The sequence below is a fragment of the Scardinius erythrophthalmus genome (genome assembly GCF_964197995.2).
Source record: "Scardinius erythrophthalmus genome assembly, chromosome: 3".
Lineage (NCBI taxonomy): Eukaryota > Metazoa > Chordata > Actinopteri > Cypriniformes > Leuciscidae > Scardinius > Scardinius erythrophthalmus.
The window spans coordinates 51,456,026-51,467,809 of NC_138223.1; the positions used below are offsets into that span (position 1 = coordinate 51,456,026).

The 11,784-nt window shown below is 40.0% G+C and overlaps 1 protein-coding gene across 1 annotated transcript; it reads right to left on the reverse strand.

Moving 5' to 3' along the window:
• Nucleotides 1-907: 907 nt before the first annotated feature.
• LOC308688264 (B-cell receptor CD22-like) lies at nt 908-11,508 on the reverse strand. Its single transcript, XM_081361221.1, has 13 exons — nt 11,281-11,508; nt 10,621-10,722; nt 10,106-10,462; nt 9,759-10,007; nt 9,431-9,685; nt 9,084-9,338; nt 8,744-8,992; nt 5,297-5,375; nt 5,167-5,206; nt 4,798-5,060; nt 2,022-4,650; nt 1,255-1,608; nt 908-1,156 (listed from the first exon to the last, which is right to left on the reverse strand). Exons 2-11 carry the CDS (start codon nt 10,673-10,675, stop codon nt 4,599-4,601), a joined length of 1,854 nt encoding a protein of 617 aa, XP_081217347.1. The 5' UTR covers nt 10,676-10,722; nt 11,281-11,508; the 3' UTR covers nt 908-1,156; nt 1,255-1,608; nt 2,022-4,598.
• Between the last annotated feature and the right edge of the window lie 276 nt (nt 11,509-11,784).

Consider the following 11,784-nt stretch of genomic DNA (forward strand, 5'->3'; position numbering starts at 1 on the left):
CACAATAACTGCGAAAAGCCCTCCTGAAGAAGACCCTGGACAAATAATGAATACTTATGCTCTCACATCTGATTTTTTATTTATTTTTTTTATCATTGACAGCGTTTATTGGATGCAGAAATCAGAAAATGTTCGGTGTTGCCGTGCATTAAAAATATATTACACAAGCCAGTGTATTCTGGCAGGCCTTTGGATGACGAAATAAATTAATAAAACTGTAACATTTTTATGCACTTGAAAAAAATGTATGGAAAATGTTAGTATTTAAATTTCAATTCATTAAGTGAAATTAATTGCTTAAACTATTATGCACAAGGTAGTTTTACTTTGAAGTTACATTGTTGATATTTGAATTTTGATGTTGTCTCAGAGAGCAGCAATTTTCTCCTACAGATCCAATCTCTATATTATGTCATGTTACAACCATAGACTATATAAAACAATGGACGTAGTGTCCGTGACGTCACTTGTAGTTTTCTGAAGAGCATTTTTGAAGCTCAAATAACCGCAGCGCAATAACCGAAAATGTGCACCAAAACCACTTTTTGCACCAGGCTGTAAACATATTTTTTATCTGATGTAAAGTTGGGCATTTTAACATGGGGGTCTATGGGACTGACTCTCTTTTGGAGCCTGTCTCTAGTGGCCAGTCGATGAACTGCATGAACTGTGATGAGCGACGAAGTCACTCCCATGTTGGATTTAAGTGAGTGACCGGAAGGTTCATGCTGTCCAAGGAAAGTGTTCCGGGCTCAGAATTTGGCCTGAACCCAGAGATGTGGGAATCATGTTTATAAAGTGTCACAGGTGATGTGCTAATCATGATATAATATTAGTCAACATGATATAATAAAATTCAAAAGAAAAAAATATTTGTTCAAATAATGGCAAATGAATCTGCACTCACACATGACATTGAGCTGAACAGCAGGAGAGATGTGAGTGTGTCCGTCTACAGCACAGCTATATCTGCCTGAATCCTCTCTTCTGACTGACTGCAGCAGGAGTTCATTGTTTCTGTCTCTTCTCTCAGTTAATGGCTGTGAGTTTCTGTACCAGATGAATGTTGCTCTGTCAGTCAGAGCGCAGCTGCTTTTACATCTCAGAGTGACTGAATCTCCCTCTGTCACTCTCTCAGGAGACTCCACCTGAAGATCTGAACACAACACACACATTATATCTAGTGCTGCTGTCATACACTGATTATTATTCAACATAATGCACAGAAGAAGAGATGAACCTCATCAAAGTCACCTGTGACAGTAAGAGTCACTCCTGGAGTGCCAATCCATTTTCCACCAGGTTTATCAGTGATGAATCTGAAATAGTACATGTGTGAATCCTTCAGTGTCACATGACTCAGTCTGATGTTGCAGTTCTGCTGTTTATCTCCCAGATACTGAAGCCTCTGACTGTATTCAGGGTCCTCAGACAGATCTGGAGGCTCAACATTATCTTTTACCAGTGTTTTGGTCCAGAACACTTTCATGATTTTATAATCATCATCGTATTTATAAGTGCATCTCATTATCACTGTTGAGTCATTTACTGCACAGATGTGTGAAGGACTGTATCTCACTTTCCAATCATCATGATCACTGAAAACTCCTGAAAAACAAAATGTATAATAAACAAAGCAGCAGTTTATAAGAATATATTTGGTTTGAATTTAACATCTGATACAGAAGCATAACAACGAAAGTGAAATACTAGGACTGTCTAAAAATGAAAATATGAATCAAATTAATTAGATATTATGCTAAAATTAATGATGATATTTTAGCATTACATAAATGAGGAAAGACGACAAATGAGGAAAGATGGACATACTTCATGCTTATACTGCTCCAATGGCAGGAAAATCATTATTATTCCTTTCTGAATATAATTAATCAAACTAAATTAACATTTTAAATACCAACGAGCAACGAACAACATTCTAATTTATTAAAGAATGACAAATGAAAACACGAGACAGCAAAGCACTGAACAGAACATGCTGAAAAACATTAGAGACTTACCTTGAATCACGAGGAGAAAGATCAGAGGAAGAGGAGCCATTCTGACTGACATCGCCATAGCAACACCTGCAACACAATCATTCCAACAGGGCGAGATGAGACTGACGGACAACACGCATAATCAATATGAGCAGAAATATAATAATATAATCAAACAAACAAAACAAAAATAAATAGATAATAAACTGGTGGTACCGTAGAGCAGGACACCTCATCAGCTGTAACCAAATGACACTTGAGGAGAAATAAGGAAGGTTTAAGTCCACCAGCCTCATTTATAACCAGAACTGCGTCATTTCCTCTTTTCTACCTCTGATTAGTGACATACAGATATTATGTTTAAATAAATGTATTTTTTTTAAACCAATTTTATATTTTATATTTTTAAAAATCGTAAAAACGTCCTGGTTATTTCCAGGTTTTATTTCGATTCCCAATCCAAGATTCCAACACATACATATAAGCTTGACTTTCAAGACACATAGTAAACACACGGAAAAAAAAAACTCCCAAAAGTCTTAAAATAAAAGTCTGCTGACATGCAAGGGCCTATAGATCTATTATTAATAGAAGCTGTGAAATCTCAATAAAAGGCAAACTGATGGTAAAGGTTGGTGTTTCCTGTTGCACATACGCATGAGTAATTTTTTCAGTGACTGGTTCATTTCCAAGAGGTTTTGTGGCTTGCGTCACTACAAACATGTGTGTCTAGTCATGGCATGCTGTTATAATATTGCACATATATAAGATTATTGAATAACATCAGTTATATTTCATTATTTTTATTTGGCAAAAAATTTATTGCACATCGAGAGTATAGCATAAGCTAATTTGCAATTAGTAACACTGATTATCAGTAATATGTGCATGTTACCCATCAATTATTTTAGATGTTACCCCATAAAGTAAATTTTTAGGTTACAATTCTTTCAATGCATGTATGCGTCATTGTGTCCGCATTTAAAAACAGACGAAGGTTTCACTTCCTTGACAGAACCACAGAAGCTTAACTAGTGAGAATTTAGTCTGGCACGCGCCGCAGACCAATATTTATAGATTCAAATAACAAAAATGGGCCTGAAAGGTTTGAAATAATTAATTTCATATAACAATATAAAACTCTAAGTTATCACCTGCACAGTTATCTCAGGTAAACTCGATGTTTCTACTCTTTTTGGGTAACTAATTTAGGCGCTTGACCATGTGTTGTCATCAGTTTGACAGTAAACGGATATGAGTCGTCTGATGTTATTATTACTGCGAGACGATGTAAGGAGAAATGGCCACTAAGGTGTTCATACGTTTGCTGGTTCAAACTACTGCAAGGATCCATGTGATGTGTACAAATAACATCCTTATTGATTCAGTCAGGTCAACTAGGGAAAGATATTGCATGTCTCTATGAAACCAGTCAGTTCTCAACACAGTTTTGACAAATGCAACAAAAGTGGGCCCTACTTCCCAAAAATGTATGCTGCAATTTACCATTACGCACAATATACTTGATTCCAAATCAAGAATAAACAGAACTGACAGGGTTCCACTCACAATGTGGATGAATCACATTTGTGTCACATTCTACATTCAATAGAACTTATGCAAAGCATTACTTTTACAAAGCACACACAAAAAAAACATTCATTTTTGACCCAGTAATGCATCTCTCACTTGCTGTATATGATCTCACAGTTTAAAGCATATGTCAAAGGAAAACAACGTGTGCTGTCCTGAATAATTAAGCAAGGCATCTTCTCATAGGATAAGGTGGCGCAGTCTCATGAATACTTATGAGAAACTGATGAGTCATCGATGTACTTTAGTACAAGAAAACATCATGTCCTGTGATGTTGATATGAAGATGAATTTAAACCTGGGAATTTTTTTCTCCTATTATTCAAACTTACAGATGGTAACATTGTCTTCTATGATGTTCAACACAGATAACTCAGTTAAAATATCAGAAAATGTTGGGTTTCATGACCCTTTAAGATAAATGTGCTCACAGAGTATAGAGGTGGGCTTTGGCTAATTTTTTTATAATTTCCGCCAATGGCTTTGACAAGTAATTTCTCTTTGCACATTTTTGTCAGAAGGGTCTCTACACAAACCATGCCAAATTTCATACAAATTGGATGAAGATTTAATTATTTTTAAAGGATTTTCTGACAAATTCTGAAAAATTGAAGCCACGTGACCGACAGATTGAGACAACAGGTATGTAGATTTAAATACACACATTCATTAATTATATTGCAAAAAAATATCTTGAACAGACGAATTCGACAAATCAAAATTCTATACACAAGATTTTTCTGGATTTTTTACAAACTGGATTGAGAATTTAGGCCTCAAGCAAAATCACGGTCAGAGAACCAGAGCATACGTGAGAAAGAAAAAAAACATTAAGTCAAAACATCCAGCAGCTCTTAATAAAAGCTAAACAGGAGAAATGAAAACCCAGCATCAGACTATCAGTGCCACAGTCCCACCACATGAGGGAGTTGTTATCATGGAGATCGGCTTTCCCAAGAAAAGTAAACCCGGCAGCGTTGTAAATTCACAAAACTGATCTGTTGATCATTTGACTGTGCTGTAAATCACTGATTGATCCTCCACGATCTGATCAGATCTGTGAAATCAAAATATTCAGAGATAAAGGCATCAATGACCTTTACAGATCAGTACTGCCTACAAATACAGGAGCTAAATTAAAACTGAGTGAGGCTCAAAAGTGCCTCTGATTAATGTCTAAACATGTCCTGATTCTGTTTCTCACCTCATGGCAGCATCAGGCTGGTATGTCCTGATGTTGTCGTACTGGCTTTCGCTCTCTTCCTTCATGTGGTGCAAGACAGTTGCATACTGGATCTCATCTGAATCTTCAGAATCAGAAGCTTTTCCTTTAGTCTGATCTCCACTGAAATTGCTTAGGGTAATTAAGGCATACAGAGCATCGTTTTGATTTGTGGCACCAGATTCAGACTGAACCCCATCATGAGCTGATACTCCTCCGCCTGTTAAGTTGACATACAGATCATCCTAAAATGAGAGCAAATGACTTGTTACACTTTTATTAAAGAAAAGCTTTGAGTATAACAGGGTGGTGTTTGCATTTGTTTAATGCTAATTTGATAATCTGATTTACCTGCTCTTGACTGACGTGTTCAACTCTGTGCTTTTTCCTTCTGTAATAAATAATTAACTAAAATGTTTATTTTGTTTATAAAATAAGTCAGCTTGATATACTAATGTGCTTTCAGACAGAATTAACTTACATGAACACAATGATGAAAATGAAGACTATACCTCCCAATCCACAAGCGAACCCAGCAAATGCATAGAGCAACTTTCGTCCTACAACAAGACAAGCGACAGGATGTTGTTTTTATCATTGTCTAGAATGACAGAACCAAACCATGAAACCTAGTGTACAGCAGGAGGACGGCTGCTTTTCAACACACTCATGTTTATCTCCATAGTCAAAGATCTTGTGACTGAGGCAGGGGAGACGGTGCCCCCTCATACAAAATACTGTTTAATTGACAATACAAAAGCAAAAGAAAACAAGATTATCCTAAAAAATATGATTGTTGTGAAATCAAACAGCAATTTTGTAAAGTAGCACCGTCCAACAGCGACCACCAGCGATTCCTTGGTGATTCATTTTAGCCAACTGGCAGACTCGTTAATAAAGTAACCACCTCACCCACAAAATCTTGACACTTTCATAAGGTGAGGTAAAAAACGCAGAGCAAACGGTCAGGGTAGTACATTCGGCACAAGAGCAGTCAGGGTAGTGAGTTAGCCTTCCTGTGCATGGTCCCAGAGAGGATTTCGTGTGGGTGCTGGTGAATGATGGATCGGACTTCCCTATCTGCCCCATGGAGGACACCAGCCCCACTCCAGATCCAGAGCACAGCCAGCCATCACCCCACTGCACGGAGGATATACTAGAGCCCACCAAAGACAATGAGACTGAGCCTGAGCCTGCAACGATGAAAGAGCCAGAGGGATCAAAGACTGAGCCAAACATCGCCCCGGAGGCCGAGCTTCGTGAAATGTCTAACAAGGTACGTGAGCCGGCTGCATTGTGTGATTACGTGGGAATTCTAGTTGAATATGAGGGAATGGAGGAAGGCCCCGTCCATATTCCAGCTATTGAGGGCGATCTGCAGCTGGCCTTTGCTAACTGTTTTTTAGAGTAATTTGAGTTTCCCTCCTGTTTCTCCCATCCTTACTGTTCTCGTCTAGTACAAAGTCTCCTGTGTCCCCACTGGTTTCGCCCAGCTTGTAATATCCTGTGTTGCCAGAGTTCCCAGTCAGCCTCCCTCTTCCACCTCCTCTTCCAAAGGCAGCTAGTTTGTCAGTCCCGCCTCCACTGGTTCACACCAGTCCCTGGTGTGACGGAGTCAGGGTTCACACTGATTCACACCAGTCCCTCGGCTCCTTCTTTGACACCACTACACTGTGTGGATTCACCTGGAGTTCTCAGTTCTTCAGCATCGCCCAGGCAAGTGAATCCCCTGGCTCTGCCTCCAGCCACTGATCCTGTTACTTCACCTCAGTCCGTCAACCTGTCGGTTCCACCTTGGCTCCTTCCTCCCTCGGCTCCACCAGAGACCATCGTCCCTACAGCTCCACCAGGCTTCCTTGTTCCTAGGGCTCTGCCTTGGTCAAACATAGTCCTGCCTGCACAATGGACTTCTGAGCCTCTGCGCTCCATCTCTCCACCCCTCGACTGGCTCCGTCATCCCTCTGGCTCCGTCTTGGTCCTCAGTTCCACCAGCTTCACCTCAGTCCTCTGGCTCTACCTCAAATTTTCATCGCTGCGGCTCTGCCTTGTTCTCCAGAGCCATAGATGTTGCATGGGCTCATCGGATCTTTAGCTCCACCTCCATCGGCTCCATCTCCTTCCATTGTTCCCCTGGTGTTGACAGCCAAGCCACCAACCTGGCTCCTCCCTTGACTCCACTCTGGGACATCGCCCTGGCTGCACTCTGGTTCCCCGCCTGGCTACTCCTGCTCCTCCCACTCCTCCATGGCCTGTTTTGCCTACCCTGTCTGGTTACGTTACTCTCATGTTCCACATCCACCACCAGAGCCCCCTTCCTCAGTTGGACCATTTGTTACTGCATGGGGATGAGCCTTTCGAGATAGGGGTGTAATGTCAAGTGTATGCTTATTTGGTTTAGTTTTTGATGCTTTCTGTTCCCGTTTTGCCAACCTGTGGTCTCTAGTTAGTTTCATTGTTTGTTAATTAGTCCTGCAAACCTGTTCTCTTTCAGTCAATCTACCTGTCCATATAAGCCCTGTGTTTCTCCCTATGATTCTCCTGTATATTGTGTGGATTATTAGATTAAAGGGTTAGTTCACCCAAAATTAAAAATTCTGTCATTAATTGCTCACCCTCATGTCGTTCCAAACTCGTAAGACCTTCGTTCATCTTCGGAACATGACTTAAGATATTTTTGATAAAATCCAAGAGCTTTCTGTCCCTCCCACAGCAGCAATGTTTTTATTCATGTCTTTCTTCGGTTGAAACACTCAAACACAACAATTACATGAGGCATGATACATTTCAGTAAGCTGTATTGTATCTTTCAAAATTCCTTCTGATGTCCATTCATGTTTATTTGGAGCTATAACTAGTAATGGACACTAGTAATGACCTAGTGGAAGACAGATCGGTTAACATGCCACTTTAACTGAGGTGCATTAACACATTAAAGGCGTGACAGATCAGTAAACAGAAATTATTGTTTGAATTTTGTAATAAAACTGACAGAAATTGAAAGGGGAGGCTTTGTTTCATATCAATAATAACCTATTCTGTCTTGCCTGTTGGCGCATTGTCAGTCTCCTCTTTTCCCCACAAGTTTTATTTACTGCGTAAGAAAATGGGTGTGTGGCGGTGAGAGCAATTGCATGAGTCTAATGCTGAATGCCTGAGAATTGGCAGCCCTGCTGAAACAGGGATTGCTGCAGGATGCAGTAATGGGTGTGCCAAAAGGAGTAAAGGAGGCGTGCCAAAAAGTGAACTGCTACAACAGAAATTAACCCCTAATCCTACCCCACACCCTGACAGATAGCTTTCATGACCAATGATGAAGACCTTTCTCCAGAGACTGCGATCTTGTTAGAGCGCCCGGCTCCCATGTGGAAGGTACTGGGTTTGCATCCCGCTTAGAGCGGGCAGTCCGAACTGGAGGGGCTACAGTGGTGCTGTGACCCTGATGGGAGTGAGGTTTAGGGGGGTGAGTGTAAAAGATGTAGGCTAGTGGGAACTGTGCATGTAAACCTCACTCCCCTGATCTCAAGAGGCACTCTAGCCACTGCCACTAGAGACTGCAGTCTTTAGCCTCCTTGTTAGAGCGCCCGACTCCCATGTGGATGGGCCTGGGTTTGAGTCCCGCTAAGAGCTGGGTGGTGTGAACTGGAGGGGCTACACCTACCTTTTGTCACGCCCATTACTCCAACTTGCAGATACCCACACTTGGCCCTGCTTGCAGTGTATATCAAGGATTTGTTGACTATCGCTCAGAGAAAAAGGTGACTATGGGTGACTTACATTGTGTGAAATATTTGTTTCCAGTACTATTGTATTTTTCATGCAGAGTAATTCAAAATTCATCAAAATTCAATTGTTATTATAATTTCGGATCTCCCCCTCCCCCTTTTCTTTCCAAATAACATGCAAACTCAAAAGTGCATATGGTACACACCATGTACTGTGACAGTTACAGCGTCTGATCTCTGAGACCCAAGTTGATTGTGAGCCTGACAGTAGAAGCGTCCACTCTGTAGTGCACTGAAACTCTGTCCAGATCCAACAGTTGAGGGTTCATTCTCCTTAAACCAGCTGAAGTTCAGAGCAGGAGGGTTTGAGTCACTGATGCAGTTCAGAGTCACTGAATCTCCCTCCATTATTACACCAGATCCATTTATCAACACTGAGACTCTCCTCGGTGGGTCTAAAACAGACAAAAATGAAAATTCACAATAACTATTACCAAATGATGTGTTTGGAAATTTTTGACAATGTGCAGATGATTATTAACTCACACATGACGTTTAAAGTCACATTATCAGAGTATTTCCCTCCATATTTATTGATGGACTTGCACTTGTATTCTCCACTGTCATCAGAGCTGATCTTTGAGATGCTGTAGATTCTTCCAGATCCTACAAACGTTCCTCCTTTAATCCAGCTGATTTCTGCAGGAGGGTTTGAGTCACTGATGCAGTTCAGAGTCACTGAATCTCCCTCCACTATTACACCAGATGGACTGATGGACACTGAGACGCTCCTGGGTGGGTCTAAAACAGGACAAAAATGAAAATTCACAACAAATATTAGAAAACTATGAATTTGAAGTTTTTGAACAATGAGAGGATGATCATTAACTCACACATGACGTTTAAAGTCAAAGCATCAGAGTATTTCTGTTCATGTTTATAGATGGACTTGCACTTGTATTCTCCACTGTCATCAGAGCTGATCTTTGAGATGTTGTAGATTCTTCCAGATCCTACAATCGTTCCTGCTTTAATCCAGCTGATTTCTGCAGGAGGATTTGAGTCACTGATGCAGTTCAGAGTCACTGAATCTCCCTCCACTATTACACCAGATGGACTGATGGACACTGAGACGTTCTTTGGAGGGTCTAAAAGGTACACAATCATCTAATTCAAACTCAATCTCCAGTTTTTTAAAAGACTAAATGAATCTGTACTCACACATGACATTGAGCTGAACATCAGGAGAGATGTGAGTGTGTCCGTCTACAGCACAGCTATATCTGCCTGAATCCTCTCTTCTGACTGACTGCAGCAGGAGTTCATTGTTTCTGTCTCTTCTCTCAGTTAATGCTTGTGAGTTTCTGTACCAGATGAATGTTGCTCTGTCAGTCAGAGCGCAGCTGCTTTTACATCTCAGAGTGACTGAATCTCCCTCTGTCACTCTCTCAGGAGACTTCACCTGAAGATCTGAACACAACACACACATTATATCTAGTGCTGCTGTCATACACTGATTATTATTCAACATAATGCACAGAAGAAGAGATAAACCTCATCAAACTCACCTGTGACATTAAGAGTCACTCCTGGAACACCAGTCCATTTTCCACCAGGGTCATCAGTGATGAATCTGAAATAGTACATGTGTGAATCCTTCAGTGTCACATGACTCAGTCTGACGGTGCAGTTCTGCTGTTTATCTCCCAGATACTGAAGCCTCTGACTGTATTCAGGGTCATTAGACAGATCTAGAAGCTCAACACCCTCTTTTATTGGGCCTTTTGTCCAGAACACTTTCATGATCTGATGTCCAGTAGTAGGGTATGTATAAGTGCATCTCATTATCACTGTTGAGTCCTTTAGTGCACAGATGTGTGAAGGACTGTAACTCACTCTCCAACCCCAATAATAACCAGAAACCCCTGAAACACAGAATTCATCCTGAACAATTTAGCATCACGATCACCAGCCACTTCCCAACCTTTTTCACTGAAAAAATCTGAAATTATTTTTTTTTATTCAAATTAACTGCATCTGTAGTGCTTGAGGATGTTGAAAAGCAGAAATAGGTCTGACTTACCCGAAATCATGAGCAAGAAGATCAGAGGAAGAGGAGGAGCCATTCTGACTGACATGAGCAGGAATCACAAAGCCACTTATTTTAGCTTCTGTGAAGGCGAATCTTTTGAAATTCGGCAAGAACAAGTTCAGATTATTGTGAGAAAGTTTTCATGACAGAACAATTAAAACAGTCTTTAAAAACAAGATTTTTATGTGAAATATAGGCCTGATTTACAGACAGGGCTTGATGATGCCAGGATTAGGCCGTAGTTCCATTAGGACATTTGAGAAGATTTTATAAACGTGCCTTAGAAAAAAAACCTCATTACTGGTGTGCATCTTGAGACAAAACAATGGCACTGACATATTTATCAGTGCAAGTTGCTTTCAGGTCTCTTACAGGTCTAAATTGAGTAAAGCAATTTTTTTTTTTTTTTATGAAGATGTCATTTAATCAGTATAGTCAACAAATAAAAATACTGATAAATACTGGCAGAGTTTCCATCTCAGATATCAGTAAAAATCTAAGAAACTTCCAACCTGATATTTTATTGATGCACCATCTTAACCTTTGCATTTTTTTAAATATACAGTATGAAAACATGCAGATAACAAGGATAATTCCTATTTTACTTTTAAAATGTAATGTTACATACTACAAACAGAGAAATTCCCTTACCGTTTTTCAGCGATGAAACGATGCAGTGAATCAGAGGTTTATAACCATAAGATGAGCCTTGAAGACGAACTCTTTATCTTGCTCTTTACATTTTACCCCTACTTGCTGCTTCAAAACTAGCTTTGATTAAAACTACTCAAATAATACTTTCTGTAACATAAGAAAATACCTCATCTTAAAATGGACAGGGCAAATGAAGCAGCATCCTTCAGAGCACGAGAATTAGCCAAACGGAGAAAGAAAGAGGAAGTGAAAAGAGTCGAGAACATGCAAAGTTACACACATTTTCAAAGCATTTCTTTAAGACGTGTGTGATCTTCACAAGCAGTGGAACTTTTTATTTCTTCACAGACAGGATTGTTCACAGATACCGAGTTCCTGCTGAGTGAACAAATGCTTGGCATTAATTTATTGAGTTTGATGGGACTTTATAAGATCATCTTTTCTAAAACCCTTGACTCTCACTTCCTCTTTTTTGAGTTGATAAGAGGCCTACAAACTGCA